The sequence below is a fragment of the Mesoplodon densirostris genome, chromosome 14, assembly GCF_025265405.1.
Source record: "Mesoplodon densirostris isolate mMesDen1 chromosome 14, mMesDen1 primary haplotype, whole genome shotgun sequence".
NCBI classification, from domain to species: domain Eukaryota; kingdom Metazoa; phylum Chordata; class Mammalia; order Artiodactyla; family Ziphiidae; genus Mesoplodon; species Mesoplodon densirostris.
The window spans coordinates 18,983,667-19,010,857 of NC_082674.1; the positions used below are offsets into that span (position 1 = coordinate 18,983,667).

General features: G+C 43.2%; 2 protein-coding genes across 2 annotated transcripts; both read right to left on the bottom strand.

Annotated features, from left to right (window-relative positions):
• Positions 1-2,928: 2,928 nt before the first annotated feature.
• SF3B6 (splicing factor 3b subunit 6) lies at positions 2,929-10,783 on the bottom strand. Its single transcript, XM_060116793.1, has 4 exons — positions 10,554-10,783; positions 7,848-7,966; positions 3,372-3,510; positions 2,929-3,197 (listed from the first exon to the last, which is right to left on the bottom strand). The coding sequence occupies exons 1-4, from the start codon at positions 10,581-10,583 to the stop codon at positions 3,108-3,110; spliced, it is 378 nt and encodes a 125-aa protein (XP_059972776.1). The 5' UTR covers positions 10,584-10,783; the 3' UTR covers positions 2,929-3,107.
• On the bottom strand, positions 10,668-17,432 carry TP53I3 (tumor protein p53 inducible protein 3). Its single transcript, XM_060116923.1, is given in 11 exon segments — positions 10,668-11,000; positions 11,104-11,248; positions 11,330-11,595; positions 12,604-12,647; positions 12,650-12,799; positions 13,699-13,862; positions 13,864-13,906; positions 15,083-15,229; positions 15,232-15,343; positions 17,299-17,384; positions 17,387-17,432. Coding segments are annotated over 11 exon segments (1,536 nt in total).
• Positions 17,433-27,191: the final 9,759 nt, after the last annotated feature.

Genomic DNA, 27,191 nt, shown 5'->3' on the forward strand with positions numbered 1-27,191 from the left:
TTAATTTTTTCTAATTTTAAAATAAAATTACCACCAATCCTCTAAGCAGCCCCACAAGGTAGGTTACGACTTGCCACTCACCTCACAGGCTCAGAATTCCCCTCGGAGTAACTAAAGGAATACATTGTGCTCAAAACCCACAGTTTAGCAATCAAATGTGGGATTTGAACACTTTAGGTGATCAATCATGAAATCTACATTTGGACTTAGAAGAAGGATGAGCTCCCTTCTTGAAAAAGATGGAAAAGTGCATTTTGTGCACCTAAAGAAATGAGGGTGTGTTAGGCCTCAGAGCCACACACTCACTCACATTAGGAAGTTACTTTTGAAAATAAATGTGTGCTTTTTTTCATCTAGATTTGCTCTAACTTTACAGTGGGTAATTACTTCTGAGAAGAATGTATGACTTTGAACTTGTTTCCACATATGCTGCTTATTTTAATCTACATTTACTGTAACGTACAGGACTTTCCAGTTAGGTTTTCCAACCAGCCTGCTTATTGATATGCGTTAGTGTACGTCAGGGGAGCCTGTGGCAATGTAGCTAAGAGATTTTTCTTCTAGTTGGCACGGGTGACAAAAGCTCTTGGCCGTAGAGTTATTCTGTCAGCGATGTCTTGGAATTGTTTCAAGACTGAGGGAGGGGCAGGTAACAGGTACTGTTAGTTTCCTTCATAGACTCATTGATAACACATCACATGACGATACATGTGATATGGGGACACAACATCTTGATTATTTTATGTATCCCTTTTGTCTCCAAGAAGTCCTGGCTGTATCCCCCTGCTGAGGACTGAGGAGTTAATGAAGATGCAGTGCTTTAAGATGCAGAAAATGAAATGAGAAAGGGGCTGCTTTGCTTTTAATCACCAGTCCCTGTGCTCACCTCTGCAGTGGGACCAGACCAGTCAGAAGGTGCTGCACTCATTCCTTTCTGGGGGGGTTTCCTTCAGAATGTCTTGGTTCCTAGCTTTCCTCAATGATACACATGTCTATAATTTCTCAGAACTCAGCCTGGATAAAAGACAGTCACGTTTTCTGCTGTGACACCAATAGGAGAGCCAAAAATAGCACCAAGGACCATTTCAGGTGCCCATTATGGAGTCACATAAAAGATCTCAGTCTAGAGTATTTATAGCCAACGTGGTAACAGGAGACACTAAGAAGAGGTGGGGGGAAAAGCAAATACCTACTGGCTAGCACCTGAAGAGGATATGATGCTAGGCTTCACAGGCCCTGCTTTACTGACACTCTTAAAACTGCGCCTTCAATGCCTGCTGCAGAGGACTAATTGTAACTATGTCCTCAGCGTTTTACTACACACAGATGCGGCATAGAGCAGGGGCTCAGTATTTGTCCACTGAATTAAAGTTCTTGTAACATAACTGGAACATGCTAAAAAATTTCCAAACAATTACAGGGCATTTTTTTAAACTCTTAACTTCAGGTCATGAAATTCAACTAACAGATATATTAATCAAAATGATAGACCAGCCGTAGCTGTCAGTAGAAGGAATTTCCCCTTTTATTAATTTAAAACAACTTATACTAGGGGCAAGTCAGTCTGCCATTTAGACAAATCACACTATAAGACGTCTAATTTGTCATCCCCTTAAAAAGTCTTTTAGAAAATTCTTTTTATATTTGTAAATACCTAAAAGCACACTGTGCATTACAAAAATTAGTAAGAAACTCATAAAAACATTCACAAGAAAATTACAGCTGTGGCTCCTTTGTCATCTTCCTGCCCTTATAGAAATGACTTTCTACTCTTTAACAGTGCTTTCAAAAAGCACTCAGACATAATTAATAAATAAGACAATTATTTCTTCATTTTCAATAGTAGGCTTTGAGAAGACAGTACAAAAAGTATAACATAGCCCATTTTCTTACAGTAATGTTAGATTTGAAAGCTAAATACATTTAAAAGTAGAATAGGCTTTTGTCCATTTAAATGATTCAGTGCTTGTACTCTTCAAATTGATTTTGGGCTATAGTTATATACAAAACAATTAGTCCATGTTTTTCCATTTGGCCCATGCCTAAACTATAAAAAGAAAATTATAGCTATCTCCTTCAAGCTGCTGAGCTATGATGAATGTGGTAATAACCATACTATTTCCACGCCATGGGAGTCTGTGATTATAAGAATAAACATTAAGTATTTTATTTATGGCAAAGATATACTGTGAGCTAAGGTCCAAAATATACACAGACACTTACTAACTAAAGGGGAAAGTACATAAATACATCTTAGACGTGTAACAACAAATAGCACCACCCAAGCAGCTTGCTCTCACATTTCTAACCATGTGCTGTCATCTGAACGACCATTTCTAGAATAAACCTGTAAGGACAAGGGTACCCATACTGACAAAGGTATGTCGTTAACTGTAAAGCAAGTATTCAAGTGTACTCATGTGGCTAATAACTAGTTGATGTAAAAAAGCAGCTTTTGGACTTCCCTGGCAGTCCAATGGTTGAGACTCGGTGCTTCCAATGCAAGGGGCTCGGGTTCGATCTCTGGTCGGGGAACTAAGATCCCACATGAGGTGCGGCCAAAAAAGTATTAAAAAAAAAAAAAAGTAAAAAGCAGCTTTTTATGTAAGCATTTTATTCATTCACTCAACATGATAAGCTTTGGATCTGCGAAGTGGAGATACCTACACCTTCACTAAGTTGTTATGGAGATTTCATTATTAATAGACATTCAATAAATAACAATACTCTTAACAAGTTCCTTTGATGGCTAAGCACTGTACTGGTCACTGGAGGCATTAAGAATATCAAAAGGTCCCCATCCTCGAGAAACTCAGTCTCTAGGACCACCTACCACTGAACAATTCTTGCTATGGTTCAACTGCTGTTTTATTATTTTTTTTCTGCTATAATACAGGAGGAGAAATTTTAAGATAAAACACTGACATGTTTTACAAAAAGCTACAAATTTATTAACATAATATATTCTAAAATATATCAGAGTTTCAAGGAGGTCTTTTTGAATCTCAAGTAAGAAATCACAACATTCACTATTAGTTAAAAAAAAAAGGGGTAGTGGTGGTCATTCGTGGGTTTTAAACAGTCCAAAATGAAAATGCAGACAACGTTTACTTTGGTGGATCTGTGTTGATGCCATATTTCTCCTTGAGAAGCTTCAACTGTTCTTCCTTCTTCTTTGTGTCCATCTTCTGAAATGCCTGAAAATGTGGTAAGCACCAAAGTTAACAGTTACCAATCTACAGTCAAATGAATTTCACCAATAGCAGTAGCTAGAAAAGAACTCAGGGTACACATCTCCCCTAGTGGTGGTACAGCTCTCTACTGACTCTTACATGGGGTCCCCAAGTGATGAGAACCGTGGCCATACTTACCCTGTTGGCATTATAGTACAAAACCACGAGGTATCTGTTGCAAACATTGAATCCTGACAGGTGATCACACGCATTCTTGGCATCAAAGATGTCTTCATAGACCACATAAGCTGTTCCTCTAGTTTCAGGTGTGTTCCCCCTACCGAGTTGAATCAGACTTAATTAAAATATACATATACCTGAAAACCATTAAAGGAAATAGATACTATGGATAGGTATGCTGGATAAGCCTATAATTTCTCAAAATATGTAATTTTTGTTTTTATTTAAGTAAAATAGCTCAGGTTAAACTTACTGTTATATCAAGAATACTAATATGGCTACTAAAGCAATAGCAGCAAAGAACTAGCTTGAAACTTTCAGTTTTCATGTTCACTGCTCTAGTCTTTCCTACTTCTCATATAAGAATCAATTTTCAAATTTACACTGGAAAGTATGCTACCTTAGGAGTGATAGCTGTGATTAGTCAGCAGTGTCTAGAATGGGGTTTTTCTTACTATGCATTTATGCAACAGAACCAATACTTTAGTTATTTACCACACTAGTCCCTTGTTTCTAAAGATTCTGATTTTCTCCCTCACTCTAATTTTAGTTCCAGTCCTTAAAAATAAGATGACCTCGGGATCTCCCTGGCGGTCCAGTGGTTAAAACTCCAAGCTTCCACTGCAGAGGGCATGGGTTCGATCCCTAGTCAGGGAACTAAGACACATAGCACACAGCGCAGCCAAACCCCGCCCCCCCAAAAAACAAAAAAACCCACAAAAAATCTCCGTCAATGTAGGGAACAAAAGTTTCTGGGTAATATTTTATTAAAGTTTACCAAATCCATAAAAATAAAACCATTTTGTGTCTGTAGAAGGAGGTGGGGTTGGAAGGAAGCCCCTACCAGGAAGACAGCAAAATTATAAACGATACACAGGAAAACAGCAACCACCATCCTTTACGGCCAGGAAAGGATATCCTCCAATGTAAAGAGCCAATGTAGTTTCTTCCACTCTTCTTAGAAGATTCATTGCTTGCTTGCTTATGTATTTATTTATTTATTTGGCTACACCACGTGGCATGCGGGATCTTAGTTCCCCAACCAGGAATTGAACCTGTGCCCCCTGCAGTGGAAGCTCGGAGTCCTAATCACTGGACCACCAGGGAATTCCCCCAAGATTCACTGCCCTTTTAAAACAAGGGTCACACATTCATTTTTTTTTTTTTTTTTTTTTTTTTTTGCGGTATGCGGGCCTCTCACTGTTGTGGCCTCCCCCGTTGCGGAGCACAGGCTCCGGACGCACAGGCTCAGCGGCCATGGCTCACGGGCCCAGCCGCTCCGCGGCATATGGGATCCTCCCAGACCGGGGCACGAACCCGTATCCCCTGCATCGGCAGGCGGACTCTCAACCACTTGCGCCACCAGGGAGGCCCCACACATTCATTTTTAATATTATCTGCACTTTTATGCATTACACAGCCCTGTGTAGCTGGAGAAAAGCGCTGGGTTTCTGGAGGGATTGGGTTTGAAGTGTGCTTGTTGGTGGGGTTACCTGTGAGCCAGAGCAGAATGCTGGAAGGTGGCTGGAAGTGGAAAGCGGAAGCTGGATCTCACTCATGGATATGGGGCTGCTTCTTGTGTAGGTGTTCCTTGCCTCCTCCTCTCCTCACCTCACCAGCTTCCGTTAGGGGAGGAGCTAGGGAAGTGTGAGGAGCAACAAACTGCAGGTGGCAGATGGCCATGTGCTTGTGAGTGGGGACAGCTGGCAGAGGTCCCATCCAGCCTATGCTCCGGTAGGCTAAAGATGGATCCCCTTTCCTCCATCTGTGTTCTATCCACCCAATGCAACTGCAGAATAAGGTTTATTAACTGCCACAGTCCCTGCAGAGGGTCAAGGAAAGGCAGTGGGCCCCATGGGAAGGGGAGGCACCTGCCTAGATTTGATCTAGGACGAGACTACAGTCTTGGGCCCTGGTCAGAGCTTGTGCTTCCTGTAGAAGGGGATGGGATAGGTATAGGGTGCTGGGTGGTTGGAGGGTGCCAGTGTCATCAAACACTCCCACTTTGTCAGGTTACATGGGCCTGACGAAAAATTTTATAATATTCTTTACTCTCTGCAAATAATCTAACAACTTTTGGACTTTTGACTTTTAACCATTTTCTAGAATGCTTTAGGTATGAAAATTGGGACTACCCAAAGGAAAAAAACACTGTCCCAAAGATTTTCGCAAAAAGTCTACCTAATTTCTCCTTCAGAATAAAACCATAAAAAACTCAACAACAATTTAAGTTCCTTAAGGGCAAACATGACCTTGTATTTTATTTTACTCCCACAGTGCTATGCATTCAGCAAGTGCTAATAAGCATTTGAAGGGTGGAGATCTACTTTCTCCTATCAGTTCTCTCACACATCTTTTCTCCAGGAAGCTAACAAAACAAAACAAAACAAAACAAAACATCTCTCTTCCTTCCTCTCACATCTTCTTAGGAAGTAGAATAGGGAGAGGCGCTAATTGCATTTTAAAGACTCTCCATCTCAATTTTAAAAAGCAGTACTGATGAACCTAGTGGCAGGGCAGGAATCAAGATGCAGACATAGAGAACAGGCTTGAGGGCACGGGGGTGGGGGTGGGGAACTGGGATGAAGTGAGAGAGTAGCATTGACATATTTACACTAACAAATGTCAAATGGATGGCTACTGGGAAGCTGCTGCATAGCACAGGGAGATCAGCTCGGTGCTCTGTGACAACCTAGAGGGATGGGATAGGGAGGGTGGAAGGGAGGCTCAAGAGGGAGGGGATATGGGGATATATGTATACATATAGCTGATTCACTTTATTGTACAGCAGAAACTAGCACAACATTGTAAAGCATTTATACTGCAATGAAGATGTAAAAAAAAGAAAGACTCTCCATCTCAAGCACCCCAGCCCCTAATTATCAACCTAATATCTTGATCTCCACATTGTAATTTTAATTAAAAACATGTACTTGCTACCTACTATATGTTAAGCACTGAGTCAACATTATTTTCTTGATTGGTGGTAAAAGCTTAAAGTGAAAATAAGAAAACCTAATCGTGTAACTTAACCTCTCTGAGCTTCAGCTGCTTCATGTGTCAAATAGTGACATCAGGCTCCATCACCTGTCCCACCTTACTCATGGCTTTAATAATCAAAAGATGTAACAAGTATGAAAGGGCTTTAAAAAGTTCAAAGCACCGCGAGTCTACTACATGCCAGGTAAGGTGACCAATTATCCTACATGTGAGGAAAAAGCTGGGCAACTTGTCTAGGGTCACATGGCTAGTAAAAGGGCCTGCAGTAGAATCTCGTCTCCTGAGCCCCAAGTCAGGGATTCTTCTGTACACTATTCTTGTATGTCTAGAACAGGAGTTCTCAACCTAGAGTCCATGTACCCACTGAAATCACTTGCAAAACGTTGTGTGTATTCTGTAGAAAGGGTCAAAAGCTTTTATCAAATATGCAAAGAGAGTTCCTAAAAAGGACAGCTGCTCTATAACACTTCATTATCATCCCTGTTTGAGTACCAATGATGATATATTTCTAGCTCTGGAGGGATAGTGATCACTGTAAAGGAGAGTCCTCAAGATCTCAGAGTTCTAAAAGCCACAGAGGAACTCTCAAGTCATAAAAGAAAATGTATTAAGAAAGGGATATTCCAATTAAAAATAAAAAGCTTAGAAATCCTCTTAGATGGACTCAGGTAATTGGCTTATGTATACTAGTTAAAATGACAGCAGCTGTGGTACTGGGTAGAGATTCAATTTAGAATCAGAAGATTTTATCACTAAATAGCTGTGTGAAGCTAGAAAGGTACTTTACTCTCTAAGCCTTAGTCTCACCTGTGAAATAGACACACTCTCACCTCCACACAGGGCTGTAGTGTTGGTGATGCAAACAAAAGCACCTATTACGACAACTGGCATACAGCAGATGTTAAACATCATATGAAGGTATGAACCCCAATCTTTAAATTAAAACACGGATTTATGTTATAATTATTTTGCCCCATACCTTTAAATCTTCAATAGAAAGCTATAGTTGAAAAAAAAAGCATTTTTCTGTTACTTTCAAATCCCTTTGCACAGCTTATTCAGAAATTCTGGAATCAGTAAAGGAGATGGTGAAGAGTGTTGAGAGAGTTAGAGTTAATGCATATAAAACCCACAGTAGAGTACTTCTTAACAAATTGTAGGTATGTAATAAATGTTGGTTCTTTCTCTTCCCATCCATTCGCCTCAAACGACTCATTACTACTTCATGCTCTCTATAATTTCACAGCTACCATTCTTGGCTCTCACTGAGCTGGATCATGAGGGTCTCTGTAGGTACTTTCCCCTTGGTCTCTAGGCTCTTGGTTAGGCCCTCTGTCAGCTATAATTCTGAGATTATAAATTATGCAATCATTTTCTTTTTTTTTTCAATCATTTTCTTTTAAATGACATTTCAAAAGTCTCAGTAAGACTCACACTCTGATTTGACGAATAGGTCCATATTTTCCAAATATATCATACATTTCTTCAGCCGTGATTTTGTAGGGCAAATTTCTTATATACAAAATTCGATTTACTTCAGGTGGAAGTCGAATCTAAAATGAAAAATAATGTGTTGTTATTATAATCAGAGGCAGGAGTGCTATCATTTTTTTAAAATTCTCATAATAAATTCTAATAAAGATGATGCATAATTTTTATAAGCCAAGAATAAGAATTATAATCTGATATCACTGAAAATGGCATGCTCTTTGGAAAAGCATTGGTTTTAGGGAGGACTATTAGTAGGAACTAATAAGGGGCTACTACAAAACCCAGGTTTTCAGTCACTACAGGTAAACAAAGATCTCCAACCTCATTTAAAAGTCCTCAATGCCGCAGACGTGTGGGAAGGAACAAGGGAACTGTTCCTGTTTGCTGGATAATAAAACTCCCACTGATGACCATTCTCTGGTCTTCTCAGGAACTTGTTCTATCAATGATCTCTTTCTTTTGAATTTACAGCCTTTCCCTCACCATTGGCTTCTTTTATTACTCATGTGAGCAGCTGCTTATGTACTCCCAACTTACACAAAACAAAACACTTATTTGGATCCCTCTTCATTCACTCAAATATTTAATGAGTGCCTTCGTTATATATACACCAGGCAAGGTATTAGGATTACAGAGTGAAGGAAAAAAGACAAGTTTTCTGCCTTTCCTGAATTTATCAGCCCTCTCTTTGCTATCCTGTCTTGCTCTTTTTTCTTTTCTCTCAGTCAAGCATCTGAAAAGAGGCAGGTTGTACTCACTGCTTATATTCTTTACTTCATAACGCTCATCAGCCTACCACAGTCTAGCTCCTACTCCAGCACGCTGATGAAAAATGCTTTTATGCACTAAGACCTTTCACTTGCAGTGTTCTTTTTTTTGCATTAAAGTTTTTTTGGAGTATAGTATTCAATTCTCATCCACTTAATTTCTCTGAGGCTTCTGACACTGTTGACTAGTACGTTTTTGACTGTTCTTGACACTATTTCCTTGGATTCCTCCTAACTCTCTGGCTAGTTGTTCTCAGTCTTCTTTGTCACTAAAATAGGCTCTTCCACAGAGTTTCACCTTTAGACTTCTTTTCTTGACTCTCTGTATACTCCCCTTAACTGTACATTCTCTTAACCAGGCACGTTTTCCACACTGAGTCTATGACTCTCAAATATGTATCTCCGGTCCAGATTTCACTCCTGTGCTTCTTATTAACATACTTAATTACATACTAGACATTAATTTGCTCAATAACTATTAAACTGGCAACTACTTCAGGCATTAACCTAAGTGTTGTATAAATGGAAGAATAAGATACTTATTCCCTGCCCTCAAACTGGTGGTGGTGACAAATGGCAAACAAATAAGTACAATAAAGTTTTAGACTTTAAGATTTAAGGTTAAGTTCAAATAGATGATAAACACTGTCAGACAATCACAATATACATCTCTAGTACATCTGCTTTCTCACTCTGCAAGAGACTATATCACATTTTCCCTTCTTTCGTCAAACCTTACCATCACCACTCCCTCTAACATCCGAGCTGAGCTGTATCCTCTCTTCCCTGCTCATCCCAGGTGATAACCTTGGCTCTTGCTTATTGGAGAAAATAGATACGACCAAATGGTAAGCACCTTATATTCAATATGCATTCAACCATATCCAGCCACTTTCCCTCTCATTGCTATGCCAACCCCTCACCTACCCCAAACTACTCCTGAACTTAACCCACCTTTCTCCTACATCATCAGTTTCTCCGGCTCTACTGGATCATTCTCATTGGCATACAAATACACCTTATATCACACATCCTAAAAAAAGTTAACTATCATCCAATTTCTCTTCTCCCTATTTACGAGAAAATGTGTGGAAAGAGCTGTCTCCATTTTCTCAACTTCTACCTTCTTTTCATCCCACCGCATCCCACATTTCATCCACTGAAATGATTATCATCAAAGTTACCAAAAATCTTCATCTCACTATATTTAACTGTCTTCAACTTACTGTACCTCTCAGCATCTTAAGAGCTGACTACTCTCTCTCCTAAGACAATTTTTCTTAGGCTTCCATAACACCCCGACTCCCTAATATTACAATGTAAGCAGCAGGCCTTTCTGTTTTATTCTAGGTATCTCCGATACCTAGACTAGTGTCTGGCACATAGTAAGTGTTCAATAAATATGACTGATTTATTGTATCCTATCACTCAAGTCTGGTACATACTAGACGCTCAAAATTATCACTGAAAACATTAATGAAGGATCCAAAAAGCTCCATGATCTGAGGAGACTTCCAGGTTCCAGCTGCCTGTTAAGCATAAGTTATTTATTGCGGACTCATCTGTGCTACCGACTTTTAGGCCAAGGAGAAGGTCCTGACGCCGGGTCCCAGGTGCAGGTGAAGCAACACAGGCTGTTAACACCATCACTGACCCTAGGATAACAGACTTAAAGGAACTCTCAAAAGGGGTAGGGGCGGAAGTGTGGCTCAAGGAGCGCATCCCTAAGGACCGGTCCAGAATGGAATCCCCCGACAGGTCAGTAACTTCTGGGCTTCCCCGCCTAGGGGACGGAAGGAGGCCAAGAATGCTCTGATTACGCCGCTGAGAAAGCCCAGCAGCGAAGTGCTCCCCCTCCTCGACAGAAGTCCCAGACACTCACGTTCGCTCTCTTGGCCGCTTGCATCGCCATCTTGGCAGGCTGATGAGGTTACCGCAGCAAACACGTAAATTCCCACTCCTCCGGAGCTCGCTCAGCTTCGAGTGCAACAAGGCGTCAGAAGCAGGACATCAACATCCAGACCCCGCCGGAAGCTGTTCTAACACACCGGAATACCACCGTCTCACGCCAAAACGTGCTGACGTAGTCTCCGCTCAGGAAAAGACTCCGGCGCAAAACGGGGCTGAGACACTTAAGAGGCCGGAAGGTTGAAAGGCGGGGCCTGGGCTTAAGAAGGGGCGGTGTTCCGGTCGCGGAGGCCCAGAGCAGCGGAAGCTGGCAGAAGGGGGTGGAGCCTGAGGAGAGTTGTGAGAGGTGGGTTTGCGCCTGGGTGAGTTGCCGGAGAAGGCGGGGACTAGAGTGGGGTCCAGGCCTGCGGGGCGCGCGCTGCTATGCGGGGGACGCGTGGGTGTGCCTGGGCCCCTGACAGTGCACGAAGACGAGCCTGCAGGGTTCTGGCCGATTGGGTCGTGGCCGACGCTGTACTCCGTACCCAGAACCCCTGGCGCTGGCTCAGCCCCCGAAGTTCAGCATCAGCTGACCGGGCCTCTTCTGTAATCCCCTCGGCGATGCCAGTCCCGACTCCCACCTCACCCCCACCCTGACGGCCACAGTCCACGTGCCACTCTTCAAGTCCACTATTTCCTTAGACCGGCTTTACACTGATCATTTGAGGCTGGGAGAGGAATAGGGGATTACAGGCGAGCCTGGTGTAGCACCCGGTCGCCTGAGTACTGTGAATTTTCTCCAAGTTTGCTCTTGGAAGACCTGAGGTAGCCTTGTCCTGTACTGCCCCTCCTCCTTCACTGGGCAGCTCCAGGACGATTTTGCCCACATTCTTGTTAGTCTCCATGTACGCATGGGCTTCTTGGATTTCAGTTATGGGGTAGACTCTGTCCAGAACCGGCAGTAAACGTTGAGGGTTCCCCGTGGAGAAGTGGGGCAGAATTTGCTCTGTGAAAGTCTTCACCAGCATCTGCTTGTACTAAGATAAGGAAAAGGAGACCATCAGCCTGGACAGAGGCCTTACCTTGCCACTCCCCACCCTGCTTAGTCTTTCTGCTTTCTCTGAAACTTGTACACATCTGAAAAGTCACACAAGGGTATGTAATCCCTTCACTACCAGCATGTGTGTGCATGTCCCTAGATTTGTAAGCTCTATTCTGTCCCAGATAAAGACGAAAGCTTGGAGAAAATATTAGTGTCACTGGAAGCTGAAAGGCTGTTTTTAAATAAAGACTTCAAGCAGGAGGCAGCCACAGACAGGACTTAATATAGGCTCAATTCAAAAGGGATGCTTAACCTCTGCTATCCCCCCATCAGTTGTGAAACCCTGTTACGAAACTCCCAAAGCTGGCACCTGCTGGAATGCCACACAGAAAAGACTTCATGAATGTATAATCTGTTAAAGGTAGAAGCTTACTAACCTTACTTACCTAAGAGGCTTTCTTAGCACACCGAGAACAGTTTTGCCTTTGAAAACAAAGTCTTGGAACTATTAGTAGTTTCCTAATATGGTCAATGCTTTGTTCATTGTTATAAAGTTTACATAATACATTACCCTGTTTCCAAGATGTTGAGGCCTTTATCAACCAATTTTAATTAGTTCTGTGAAATTAGGTTACCTATTTATCCACAGAGGAGCAGGTTTCTATTAATACATAGGCTCTCTAACTTAATATATGATCTTACTTTCTCAGGATTATGTGAATGAATCACACTTTTTTTTTTTTTTTTTTTTTTGCTGTACGCGGGCCTCTCACTGCTGTGGCCTCTCCCGTTGCGGAGCACAGGCTCCGGACACACAGGCTCCGCGGCCATGGCTCGCGGGCCCAGCCGCTCCGCGGCATGTGGGATCTTCCGGGATCGGGGCACGAACCCGTGTCCCCTGCATCGGCAGGCGGACTCTCAACCACTGCGCCACCAGGGAAGCCCTGAATCACACTTTTATGGATAATAGTTAAATCACGTTTTCTTTTCACCCATCACTCACCTTTTTGTCCCTAGATCTTAGCAGACTGGTGATCAGACTTCCTTTTTAAAGAGTAGCTTTGAAAATAGAGGCCCACTGATGTCAGCACCTCCCATCAGACCATAGAGAACCCAGCGATCATCAAGAGCCAGGCAGTTGACATTTTTCTCCCAGTAGGAGCCGCCTATGCAGTCTAGAATAAGGTTGACTCCAGCGCCTTTCACATGAAACACAGTTATGTGATGCTAGTCAGACACAGAAAGCTTGGTGTAAAATAAGATTAGATGGTATATTTGTGGAAATATGGGTCTAAATAAATACAAGTGCAAGCAGTAAATCTATAGGTTGGAACTCAAAACATTGCTTATAGAAACATGGTTGTAAATGGAGTTTAGTTGGCTGAACTCTATTATACATGTGTGATATAGTTCATATTTTACGATCCCTGCCACAGCAGGAGGGAAATGGGGCAGCACCATGATCTGATATTTCCCCGGACCTCCACGTAAGTAGAGAACCCACTGGCACCCAGGGGAATAGGGGAGATCCACCCCAGGCTACAGGACAGGCTAGTCCATATCTAAGTTATCAAGTGTCTGAGCTGGGTTGCCTGAATCATGGCTTTGCTAGCTTTGTTTTCATCTCTCCTTTTGGATTCATGTGGAACAGTGGAAGGGGATGAGCCAAATATATGCAGATTCAGTTTCAGAATACAGAGGCAGACACATCCACTCCCCCGTTTAGGGAGCTACCTACCCAAGCCTACTCTGACCAGCTCCAAACTGGTTTCTGCTCCATGCCTCCTGTTAATTCACTGCAGAGTGGCTGGTTGGGAAAAAGAGGTCCTGAATAATTCCAGGCCAACTCTGTGTGATTATCCACTTTCTAAAAAGTGTATGAATCATATCACTTACAAGAATGCACAGGAAAATCATCTTAGTCCTAAATACTGCCTGCCTGTCTCCAGTGGTCAAATACCAGAGTACTAGAATTTGGCCTGGGCAGTTGTTGTGCTTTTAGCAGAGGGAAGAGAGATCCAGAGGCAACTCTGAGGCTGGTGAGGATTTTATTTAATCATCTCTGAAACTCCTGCTGAATGGCAGAAGCTTTATTTACCTTTGCTGAATTTCAGTGTTGCTTCAGAAAAATCCTCTTCTTTGTAATTGAATCCAGCAGCTGCTCTGAGCTTTTCTGCCATTTGAAGCTTGTGCTGGGAGCCAGCTGTGACCAGAGGAACAGCTCCAGCCATCTGGGTAAGTTGGATGGCAGCTGTGCCCACTTACCCCTGCATGGATTAGCCCAGAGTCTCCAGCCTGAACATTTCCTGTGACAGAAAGTACAGGAACCATTTTCTTTGCTTTGCAACTGCTACACATTCTCCACATAGGCTTATTCTACCATGATCACCTGGCCCTGGGACCACCAAATGTCAAATCTCTGGCTGTTTTGAGAGAACATCTTGACTTTTTGTCTTACTGCCTCTGGTCAAAGTGGGAAACAACTTTTGGAAACAGTTATTAGCAGCCACATCCATAATCTCTGTTTTACCTATGAAATAATACCAAAACATATCTCTGACCTATACCTGAATGAGTAAGAATAACCACCATTCCCGCTGTCACTACCTGAAGCCAGCCCCTCTTCAGTCTGAAACTGGCCTCCAGTTGGTCTCACAAATCCAGGCACCACACACAGCCACCAGGCTCCTCCTGAAATGGAGCTTTCATTATGTCACTTTCTCCTCAAAATGTCAAGTGGTTCTTGATTGGCTTTCATGTCAAGTCCAAATAGCCTGCCATTCAAGGCCACCACAATCTAGTCCCAGTCTCATGTTTCACAAATTACAGTTGTCATCCTTCACTTCTGAGTGAAGCAGCTGATCTCACCTTGACCCTCTTAGGCCACCTTCGTATGCCATCTGTCCATCACAGCTCTGCCACCCTTCAAGGCCTTCTGTTCCAGAAAGCCTTCTCGGGCCCTCTTTGCCCACACCAACTTTTCCCATCTTGAGCTTCTGTTGTAGTTAGAGACAGGGCCACCCTTCCAAACACTGTGGTTGTCTTGCCAGTTACACTGAGTTCCCCAAAGCCAGGGACCCTCATGTAAGCTCTTTGCTGGCCTCAGTGGGATTGGGGAGGAATTAAAGAGTTAATTGAATGCCTCCTTCTGCTGTGCTAGGGCTCCCAGAGAGAAGCTTAGCCTGACTGAGAAGCTGGGGCTACTGCTGGGCTTACAGTGTGAGGATGTGCACAGGCCTTTCATCCAGCGCTTTCCAGGTTTTCTGTGTGCTAGCCATGATTTTCAGCCTCAATATTGCTGCACAGTATGAGGACCTGATACTACTGATGGTACAGTAGGCTGAGGTGCTGGGGTTGGGTGTGGCTCAGTGGCCAGATCAAAGCTTCCCTGCAGGACTGCTGGGTTCTGAGGTGGCTGAGTCATGAAGAAATTGAACCATGCTGTATGGAGTGAGCATGAGGTAGGGTGGGGTGGTCCTTACCCAAGAGATGTAACAGCTGGGAGGCGGTGAGCCAGGCCTCTGGGATGGCGGCAGCCTGGGGCATGGTCAGTCCTGCTGGGATGGGCATGAGGAGCCCTTCAGGGACAGTGACATACTGGCCCCCGCTAGGCAGCAGAACCATGCTGGGTCCCCAATCTTCCAGTGTCCCTGGCAGCCAGGCCCCTGCTCTGCCACGTGTCCAGATGCCTCGAGTCCCCAAATGTTGCTGGCTCCTGGGGGTGGGGCATACTGGCCTTGTCTCTGCAGAGAAAGGGTGCACTAAGTAGTGAACATGATCAGAAGTCTGTGTGTCACCATCCCTGGCCCTCTTCCCATAGCCCCTTTTTATTTCAAGACAAAGTTCAGGGTAAAGTTAGGTTTTTTAACTCAAGAAAAAAGAGAGGAGAGGTGATTTGTTTCATGCAAATAAGAGACTGTAGGTCCCGTAATCAGTGGATGTCTAACTGGTAGAGTCCTTAGCTATTTCTCTCATCTACATCCCTTGTTTTACAAATGAAGAAACTGAGACCTGGGCAGGGAAATGCCCATCCAAGGTGGCAAAGCAAATTAATAGCAAGACTGGGAATAAAACCGTGGACTCCTTTTCTTTTCAATTTAATTAATTATTTTTTTATACAGCAGATTCTTATTTGTTATCTATTTTATACATATTAGTGTATACATGTCAACCCCAATCTCCCAATTCATCCCACCACCACCCCCCGACCGCCCCCCAGCTTTCCCCCCTTGGTGTCCATACATTTGTTCTCTACATCTGTGTCTCTATTTCTGCCTTGCAAACCAAACTGTGGACTCCTTAATGATAGTTCTCATATATCAAGTGCCAGGCTCTGTACTCGCTCAACACAGTCCTCAGAAGCCTCTAACTAGACGCTTGAGACCAGAGGGACTGAACTAGGAGTGTGCATCTGAACCATCTGAGGAGCTTTTTCAAAGTACACACGCCTGGGTCCTGGTCCTATTTATTTTGAATAAGTGCCCCCTGTGATTCTGGTGTACATTTCTTAATTCAAAAAATGCAGCTGGCCTAGTTTAGTGCTTCAAAAAGAAGTCAAAAGAAAATTCTTAGAGTACTGCCCCCTGCCAGCTCTGGGACCCTCAGAGTGGAAAGAATACAGACTTCGGAGCCTTAAGACAAAGACCTCAATTTGAGTCACAGTTCCCCTGGTTACTAGTGTGTGACCTTGGGTGGGCTTCCCTGGTGGCGCAGTGGTTAAGAATCCTCCTGCCAATGCAGGGGATAACAGGTTCGAGCCCTGGTCCGGGAAGATCCCACATGCCGCGGAGCAGCTAAGCCCGTGCGCCACAACCACTGAGCCTGCTCTCTAAAGCCCGCAAGCCACAACTACTGAAGCCCGTGTGCCTAGAGCCTGTGCTCCACAATAAGAGAAGCCACCGCAATGAGAAGCCCGCGCACCGCCACTAAGAGTAGCCCCCACGGCCGCAACTAGAGAAAACCTGAGCGCAGCAATGAAGACCCAACGCAGCCCAAAATAAATAAATTAGTGTGTGGCCTTGGGCTCATTGCTGAACCTTTCTGACCCTCAGTTTCTTTATCTGTGGAATACAAATGGTGAACAGGGCTGCCTGAGGAGTAAAGGAGATAGGGCAAGGTATAACACTCATGTGCACGCACACGCGCGCGCGCGCACACACACACACACACGCGCGCGCTCAACAAATGGGAGTTCCAGTCTCCTTATCTGGAAACCCGAGCAGACAATGGTTTGATGCAGGGTGGACTCTGCTGTGCAAACACCCCTGTATTTTGTGTAAACAACGGAGGCTAAGTGGTTCTAGTTTCAGAACCCCCAGCACGCACAATCATGATGAGCATTAATGGTAGTGCCCTAGGTCTTTTCTTCATCTGGTGAATGTTTATTTTTATTTATTTATTTATTTTTGTGGTACGCGGGCCTCTCACTGTTGTGGCCTTTCCCGTTGCGGGCCTCTCACTGTTGTGGCCTCTCCCGTTGCGGAGCACAGGCTCCGGACGCGCAAGCTCAGTGGCCATGGCTCACGGGCCTAGCCACTTCGCGGCATGTGGGATCTTCCCAGACCGGGGCACGAACCCGTATCCCCTGCATCGGCAGGCGGACTCTCAACCACTGCGCCACCAGGGAAGCCCCTGGTGAATGTTTATTGAAGAACCTGGAGTCCCGCCCAGTCCCAGCCGCTGCCAGACCCCTGGGTACCTGGAGTAAGTCCGCCCGGTTCGGGGAGCTGGCTGCCACCTTCAGGAGGACTTCACCCTCCCCTGGGCTGGGCTGGGCCACTTCAAGTAAAGGTTTTCTGGTCCTCCCGGCTTATCAAAGTGCACAGCTAACATGTTCTCTGAGGACACAGGGTAGACCGAGGTTCTTTGAGGGGCGCAGCGACCCCTGCCGGCCAGCGGCCTCCCTCCGTACGTCCGGCCCCCGCCCTCTGAGCTCCTTCCCGCGGGGCCCCTGCAGTCTCCGGACCGACCCGACGCGGAGGCCACAGACTGGGACGAGGTGTAGAGAGGATGGCCGTACGGGTTGGCTGCGGCGGAGCAGGAAGACACTGAAGAGCGTCAAGCAAGTTTCACTCCCTCCGAGTTGGAATCCCCCGCCCGCCCGGGTCACTGGAGCCCGTGAAAGTTACTTACTTGCTCCGGGTGGGCCCCTCTGCTGCTCCAGGTGACGCGGCGCGGTCCTGCGCCCCCTGCGAGTCCTTAGAGCAGAATCCTGGAGCAGTGGCGCTGCCTCGGCCACCACCACAATGGACGGCTGGACTCTGGGTGGTGCAAGCGGTGGGGCTGACCCTCCCCTTCTTCCTTCGCCTCCTTTCCCTTTAAAATGCAAAGCAGTAGTTAACTTTAAGAAAGGCATAGGAATTATATATAGAAGACTATAAAACTATATTGGAGAACAGAAAACAAGATTTGAACAAGTGGAAAAATTATCATGCTATTGGATAAGAAGACAGTACATAAAATTGTCAAATCTACCAGATTAATATATACATTCATTGTTAATTTAGTTATAATGCCAACAGGGTCTTTTTATTTTTAAAAATTATTTATTTATTTTTATTTTTGGCCGCCTTGGGTCTTTGTTGCTGCGCGCGGGCTTTTCTCTAGTTGCGGCGAGCAGGGGCTACTCTTTGTTGCGGTGCACAGGCTTCTCATTGCAGTGGCTTCTCGTTGCAGAGCACGGGCTCTAGGCTCCCGGGCTTCAGTAGTTGTGGCTCGCAGGCTCAGTAGCTGTGGCTCATGGGCTCTAGAGTGCAGGCTCAGTAGTTGTGGCGCCCGGGCTTAGTTGCTCCGTGGCATGTGGGATCTTCCCTGAGCAGGGCTCGAACCGTGTGTCTTGCATTGGCAGGCAGATTCTTAACCACTGCGCCACCAGGGAAGCCCGGGTCTTTTTATAAATTTATTTATTTATTTTTGGCTGCATTGGGTCTTCGTTGCTGCGCGGGCTTTCTCTAGTTGCGGTGATCAGGGACTACTCTTTGTTGCAGTGTGTGGGCTTCTCATTGCGGTGGCTTCTCGTTGTGGAGCACAGGCTCTAGAGCGCAGGCTCAGTAGTTGTAGCGCATGGGCTTAGTTGCTCCGTGGCATGTGGGATCTTCCCAGACCAGGGCTCGAACCCGTGTCCCCTGCATTGGCGGGCGGATTCTAACCACTGGGCCATCAGGGAATTCCCCCGCGTCTTTTTAAATTGTATGAAATCTTAGAGTATGTGGAAGAATAAATTCCCCCAAATGGCCAAGAAATATATGAAAAACAATAGTAAGGAAGACATATTACCAGATGTCAGAAAATATTGTAATGATGATAAAATGACAATATAGTACTTACTTCTGAGGTGTTCCATAGAAATAAAAAACACAAATGTATAACGACAGAGAGAAATGTTTATTGCAGCATTGATCACAGTGCCAAAAATCTAGAAACAAAATAGATCCCAACACTAGGGGAATGGCTGAATAAATGATGAATACTGTGCATCCATTTGAAAAATGACCAAGAGTTATAGCAGTTGTCACAGAGGGATTTACATGAAACATTTGTTTAATGAGAGAAACATTGTGGTAAAATAATGACAAAACATCCCCATACACATATACATGACTACACACACACACACATACACATATGAGTTACATGAGCATGAAAAAAGATATGGAATCTTTATATATATATCATTATCTTTATATGTAAGTTTGGGGTTATCTGGAAGAGGGTGATGTCATGGGAGGTAAGGAACAATAAAAAAATGAAAAGAGAAAAAAGTATAACTTTTAAGCACTTTATATGTAGGGCTATGTAAAAGAAATTAAATAAGCCTTTAAAATTAAGAAAAAAAATTGAGGAACGTTGAATGGTCCCACTGAACCATATTTCCCTGTAATCACAGCCTATGGGTAGTCCCCTTGCACACTGATTTGGGTTTGACTATGTGACTTGCTTTGGCCAATGGAACAATGAAAAGTGCTTATAGGGAATTCCCCAGCGGTCGGGGAACTAAGATCCTGCAAGCCACGCAGTACGACCAAAAAAAAAAGGTGGGGAGGCGCTTATATGTTGAACTTGCCCGCTCTTGCTACTGGAAACTTTTTCACTGTCATGTGAAGAAGCTTCTTGAGCTACTCTACCAGAGCATGAGACTTCATGGAGCAGAGACAAGCTGTCTGAACTGAGCTCTCCCGGGCCAAATAGCCCCAGATGATTTGCCAGTTGACTGAACCTACATGAATGACCTGCCGTGAGATCAGCAGAGGAACTTCTTGACTAATCGCAGACCAAATTATTGACCTACAAAATTGGTTGCAAGTAAAATGATTATTGTTTTAAGCCACTAATATTTGGGGGTTGTTTGTTATGCAGCAATAGATAATGGATACAGAAAGGCTCCTCAAGAAGAGTGAGGCCTCCTCTCCTCTATTCTATCATAATACATCTTTAATAACACTTGTAGCACTCTGTTATCTGACTTTCTTCCTGACCAGACTGGGGATCTCTAGAGTATCCTAGTCATCTCAGTATCCCCTGTGCCTATCACATAAGTGTTCAGTTGAGATTTGTTAACTGAATGAATGATTTCAGATTTATTTGGGATATTGAAGAGTTTGAGCCATTGAAAGAGGCCAGCGAGGGAAGCGCCGGCATTTTAAGAAGAGAAAATCCATGGGAGAAGTGGGGACAGCTGCATCTCTGCTGTAATTACCCCCTCTTTTCTGTAGGCCAGGGGGGCAAAAAAACAGCCCCCTTTCCACCCAGCCCTTTTACTTTGACCCAAGAATGATTTACTTTAGGATACCAAGAATGATTCTCAAATCTCAAGGAGTTTGTGATGTCTAGTCTGCTGAGGATGGAGTCTGGCCTCTGCAGGTCTGAGCACTATGTGGGTAAGGAACTGTTCTCAGGGTAGACCTGCTCAGAGAACTAGGCCATTAGCATGGGCTAGAATATGTACAATATTTCCAATCTGTTTCTCCCCCTCCCTCCCTTCCTCCTTCCCCCTTCCTCCCTCCCTCCCTTCCTTCCCTTTCTTACTTTAAATATTCATCCATTTTATTCACAGATAAAAATTGAATGCCCACTGTTTGATAAACACCGTGCAAGGTGATGGGATAAAATGATGAGGTATGGGAGGTTGGGCAATATAAGTAGAGAACACTTTTTAATAACTTAAAGAAACCTTTTTTTAAAACTTTGAAATAGAAATATTCAAACATATAGAATGCAAAAGAATGAAGTTGGACGCTTACCTTATAGTATACACAAAAAATTAACTCAAAATGGATCAAAGACCGAATGTAAGAGCTAAAATTATAAAACTCTTAGAAGGAAACATAAAGGAAAAGCTCATGACTTTCAGTTTGGCAATGATTTCTTGGATATGAAACAAAGGCACAGGCAAAAGAAGAAAAAATAGGTAAACAGGACTACATCAATATTAAAACTTTGTGCATTAAAGAACACATCTACAGAATTAAAAGGCAACCCATGGAATGGGAGAAAATATCTGCAAATGATACATCTGATAAGGGGTTAACACCCAAAACATATATAAAACTCCTACATCTCAACAGCAAAAAACCTCCAAGACAACCCAATTGAAAAATGGGCAAAGTACTTGAATAAACATTTCTCCAAAGAAGATAGATATTCAAATGGCCAATAAGCACATGGGAAGATGGTCAACATCACTAATCATTAGAGAAATGCAAATCAAACTGCAGTGAGATACCACTTCACACTCATTAGGATGGCAATTATCAAAAACCAGAAAATAATAAGTGTTGGCAAGGGTGTGGGGAACTCCTGTGCACTGCTGGTGGGAAAATAAAATGGTGCAGTTGTTATGGAAGACAGTATCACAGTTCCTCAAAATATTTAAAATAGAATTACCCTATGATCCAGCAATTCCTCCTCTGGGTATATACCCCAAATAATTGAAAGTAGGAACTCAAATAGCTATTTGTATACCAATGTTTGTAGCAGCATTATTCACAATAACCAAAAAGTGGAAACAATCCAAGTGTCCATCAATGATGAACAAATAAACAAAATGTGGTACATACATTCAATGGAATATTACTCAGCAGTAAAAAGGAAGAACATTTTGACACATAGTACAAGATGGTTAAACCTTTTTTTTAAGTCTCAGGGTTTTTTTTTTTTTTTTTCTTCTTCTTTTTGCGGTATGCGGGCCTCTCACTGTTGTGGCCTCTCCCGTTGCGGAGCACAGGCTCCGGATGCGCAGGCCCAGCGGCCATGGCTCACGGGCCCAGCCGCTCCGCGGCATATGGGATCCTCCCAGACTGGGGCACGAACCCGTATCCCCTGCATCGGCAGGCGGACTCCTAACCACTGCGCCACCAGGGAGGCCCTCAGGGTTTTTTTTTTTTAATATTTGTTTATTTATTTAGGCTGCACCGGGTCTTAGTTGCAGCACATGGGGTCTTTAGTTGCAGCATGTGGGCTCTTAGTAATGGCATGCAGACTCTTAGTTGTGGCACATATGCAGGATCTAGTTCCCCGACCAGGGATTGAACCTAGGCCCCCTGCATTGGGAGTGTGGAGGCTTACCCACTGGATCACCAGGGAAGTCCCAACATGGTTCAACTTTGAAGACATTATGTTAAATGAAATAAAAGGTCACAAAAGTACACTTATATGTCCACTTATATGAAGTACCTAGAGTTGTCAAATTCATAGAGACAGAAAGTAGAATGGTGGTTTCCAGGGGCTGGAGGAAGAGGGAAATGGGGAGTTAGTGTTCAATGGGTATAGTGTTTCAGTTTTGCAAGATGAAAAGAGTTCTGGTAATGGACGCAGGTGATGTTTGCTCAAAAATGTGAATGTACTTAATGCCACTGAACTGTACACTAAAAATGGTTAAGATGGTAAATTTTATGTTATGTATTATTTACCACAATTAAGAATAAATAACTAGAAAAGTGGAAAAAGCATATAAAAGTATAGAGAATAATATAATGAACCTCTGTATGCCTGTCATTCAGCTTCATCAGTTAACCCCTGGGCAGTCTTATTGTGTCACATCAGGAGAGACATAATGTCTGGTTGAGTCTCATTTCATGTTGTAAGACATCCTGCATTCAGGTGTTGCCAGGTGGCTCACTTCATTATGAAGTTCCCCCCATTAGGTTTTTCACCTGATCGCTCAGTAGCCATTGATGATCATTCTGTAGATCAGTTTTCTCCAGCTTTATTTTGCATAGGTATCACCTGGGGATCTTGTTAAACTATGTATTCTGATTCAGTAGGTCTGAATTGGGGCATGAAACTCTGCATTTCTAACATGCTTTCAGGTAAACCAGTGCTGATAGTCCATGGATCACACTTGGAGTAGCAGGGGCCTAGATTATTTCATTAGGGCTTTCCTTTCTTTCAGTAACTAATATTTGGTTACTGTGAGCCATAGCTTGTACCAAAAAAAAAAAAAAAAAAAGATAAACAGTATTTACCAAGCTTCAAAATAATGATTTGATTTCCTGGCATCTTCCAAAGATGACTTATGATTTTTTTTTAAAAAGTAACATTATAAATCATAGACTTCAGCATAGCTGAGGAGTTTCAACCCATTACAGTTCTTATTCTTTTTTTTTTTTTTTTTTTTTTCTTTTGCAGTATGCGGGCCTCCCACTGTTGTGGCCTCTCCTGTTGCGGAGCACAGGCTCCAGACGCGCAGGCTCCAGAAGCCACGGCTCACGGGCCCAGCCGCTCCGCGGCATGTGGGATCTTCCCAGACCGGGGCACGAACCCGTGTCCCCTGCCTCGGCAGGCGGACTCTCAACCACTGCGCCACCAGGGAAGCCCCACAGTTATTATTCTTTTTGAGGCTCAACTTGTCTCATTTTTGGCCAGTGAGGCCTTGCTTTTTGGTATGGCAAGATGTTTCAGGCTCATCTTGTACATTTCCTGCTCAAATCTGGATTCAGTCATTTCTCAAAGGAGCCTGGTTCCTATTATTGGAAGATGACATTTAGAGACCACAATCTGTACACAAGGGATGCCTGATTGTTATGGCTCTTGTTTCTAGTCCTTCTTAGTGGACAGAGCTAGGAAATCGCTATTTTTTTAAAAGAAACATCAAGAGTTTCAACTGATATTTCCAAGTCAAATTTAGGATTATAGGGTTTTAATGTAACTCCTTTGAGTTTATATATATTTTTCCTGAAAATCAGGGCTTCTAATGATCTTAGTATACTTGTTTATTTGATTTAATCTATGCTATATTCATATAATTGTTTCAGAATACAATTATTATTAATAGTAACATGATCACTGAAAACAGTTTAAAATTTCATTGCTGTTCTTTTTTTTTTCCGTATTTATTTTCGTTTTGGATGATTTGTCCATTGGTGTAAGTGAGGTGTTAAAGTCCCCCACTATTATTGTGTTACTGTCAATTTCCTCTTTTATAGCTGTTAGCAGTTACCTTATGTATTGAGGTGCTCCTATGTTGGGTGCATATATATTTATAATTGTTATCTTCTTGGATTGATCCCTTGATCATTATGTAGTGTCCTTCCTTGTCTCTTGTAACATTCTTTATTTAAAGTCTATTTTATCTGCTATGAGTATTGCTACTCCAGCTTTCTTTTGATTTCCATTTGCATGGAATATCTTTTTCCATCCACTCACTTTCAGTCTGTATGTGTCCCTAGATCTGAAGTGGGTCTCTTGTAGACAACATATATATGGGTCTTGTTTTTGTATCCATTCAGCAAACCTATGTCTTTTGGTTGGAGCATTTAATCCATTCACGTTTAAGGTAATTATTAATATGTATGTTCCTATGACCATTTTCTTATTTGTTTTGGGGTTTTTTTCGTAGGTCCTTTTCTTCTCTTGTGTTTCCCACTTAGAGAAGTGCCTTTAGCATTTGTTGTAGAGCTGGTTTGGTGGTGCTGAATTCTCTTAGCTTTTGCTTGTCTGTAAAGCTTTTGATTTCTCCATCGAATCTGAATGAGATCCTTGCCAGGTAGAGTAATCTTGGCTGTAGGTTCTTCCCTTTCATCACTTTAAGTATATCATGCCACTCCCTTCTGGCTTGTAGAGTTTCTGCTGAGAAATCAGCTCTTAACCTTATGGGAGTTCCCTTGTATATTATCTGTCGTTTTTCCATTGCTGCTTTCAATAATTTTTCATTGTCTTTAATTTTTGCCAATTTGATTACTACGTGTCTCAGCGTGTTTCTCCTTGGGTTTATCCTGTATGGGACTCTGCGCTTCCTGGACTTCGGTGGCTACTTCCTTTCCCATGTTAGGGAAGTTTTCAACTATAGTCTCTTCAAATGTTTTCTCTGGTCCTTTCTCTCTCTCTTCTTCTGGGACCCCTATAATGTGAATGTTGTTGCGTTTAATGTTGTCCCAGAGGTCTTTTAGGCTGTCTTCATTTCTTTTCATTCTTTTTTCGTTATTCTGTTCTGCAGCAGTGAATTCAGCCATTCTGTCTTCCAGGTCACTTATCTGTTCTTCTGCCTCAGTTATTCTGCTATTGATTCCTTCTAGTGTAGTTTTCATTTCAGTTATTGTATTGTTCATCTCTGTTTGTTTGTTCTTTAATTCTTCTAGGTCTTTTTTAAACATTTCTTGCATCTTCTCGAGCTTTGCCTCCATTCTTTTTCCGAGGTCCTGGATCATCTTCACTATCATTATTCTGAATTCTTTTTCTGGAAGGTTGCCTATCTCCACTTCATTTAGTTGTTTTTCTGGGGTTTTATCTTGTTCCTTCATCTGGTACATAGCCCTCTGCCTTTTCATCTTGTCTATCTTTCTGTGAATGTGGTTTTTGTTCCACAGGCTGCAGGATTGTAGTTCTTCTTGCTTCTGCTGTCTGCCCTCTGGTGGATGAGGCTATCTAAGAGGCTTGTCATTGCTGTTCTTTTTGTTCCTGGGATATATCCCCAAATAAGGACATACCACTCAAATTATTGTGTTTTTAATTTAGCATCACTTGAAATTATTCCTTTCTGTGTGGCTAACCTATCAACTGGAAACGCAATTAAGGTTATTTCTTTAATTTTGAATTTTAGAGATTCTTTTTTTTTTACATTTTTAAGTTTGTTTTGAAATTATGTAAAACATTTACATGGTATCCAAATTAAATCTTCAAAACAGGGTACATTCAGGGCCTCCCTGGTGGCGCAAGTGGTTGAGAGTCCGCCTGCCGATGCAGGGGATACGGGTTCATGCCCCGGTCTGGGAGGATCCCATATGCCGCGGAGCGGCTGGGCCCGTGAGCCATGGCCGCTGAGCCTGCGCATCCGGAGCCTGCGCGTCCGGAGCCTGTGCTCCGCGACGGGGGAGGCCACAACAGTGAGAGGCCCGCATACCGGAAAAAAAAAAAAAACAGGGTACATTCAGAGAAATCTAGCTTCTATACCTGTCCCTTCCACCCTGTTTCCTCCTACTCCCTAAGGTAAACATTGGCTTACCTTAGTTTTTGTTTTATTCTTTTTTTCTTTTTAAATATTTATTTATTTATTTGGCTGCACTGGGTCCTAGTTTTGGCACTCGGGGTCTTAGTTGTGGCACGTGGGATCCTCGTTGTGGTGTGTGGACTCTTAGTTGTGGCATGTGGCATCCAGCTCCCTGACCAGGGATTGAACCCAGGCCCCCTTCATTGGAAGTGTGGAGCCCTAGCCACTGGTCCACCAGGGAAGTCCCTTGTTTTATCCTCCTATTTTTAAACAATAAGCAAATATGTATAGATATGTTCACATATTTTCCTTTTCTAAGATAAAAATGTAGCATACCAAATATATTGTTCTGTATTTTGCTTTTTTCTGAACAACATATTTTGGAGATTACTCTATAGCAGTTTATGTTCCTTTTTATAGCTACATCCATTGTGTGAATATACAAAAGTTTATTCAACAAGTCCCCTCCTGATGGATATTTGGATGGTGGTAGAGAGATCTGAGATAGAGGAAAGATGTTTGAAGGCCCTGTGGCTGGAGGAGGAACAGGGTGGGAGATGAGGCTGCAGAGATAGGCATGGGTCAGTCTATGCAGATTTGTTGGCCCTGTAAGCTTTTTATTACTACTCTAGAAGGAATGGAAGACTACTGAAGTGTATTAAGCAGGGCTGTGACATGATTAAATCTGCATTTGAAGAGCTCACTTTTATTGCAGCATAGTGTGTGGGTTAGAAAAGATGAGCGAGTGTAGAGAAATCTTTTAGAAAGTATTGCAGTAGCCCAGGTGAAAGGTGATGGTGGCTTGGACTAGGGGAGATGGCAGCACAACAGAGAGAAAGGGAAAAGTGAACGGTATTTAGAAAATAAAATTGACTACTTAGTGATCTTTCGGATATGGAGTTATAAAAATGGTATCAAGCACGACCCCGAGATTTCTGGATTCTGCACTGGATGGATGGGAGCACTATTCTCAGAGACAGGAAGCCCTGGGAGAGGAGCAGATGTTGGGTGATGATTATGTGTTAAATTTTGAACATATTAAAGTAGAAGTTAGGGAATTTCCTGGCGGTCCAGTGGTTGGGACCCAGCGCTTTCACTGCTGAGGCCCAGGTTCCATCCCTGGTTGGAGAACTAAGATCCCGCAAGCTGGGCAGCACGGCCAAAAAAAA

Bases quoted from the DNA above. Each gene is read 5' to 3' on its own strand.
- SF3B6 (XM_060116793.1), bottom strand. From the start codon at position 10,583: ATGGCGATGCAAGCGGCCAAGAGAGCGAAC. The intron at 7,967-10,553 runs GTGAGTGTCTGG...TTTTCATTTTAG, and splicing joins AAGCGGCCAAGAGAGCGAAC to ATTCGACTTCCACCTGAAGT. The intron at 3,511-7,847 runs GTGAGTCTTACT...TCAACTCGGTAG, and splicing joins CCTATTCGTCAAATCAGAGT to GGGGAACACACCTGAAACTA.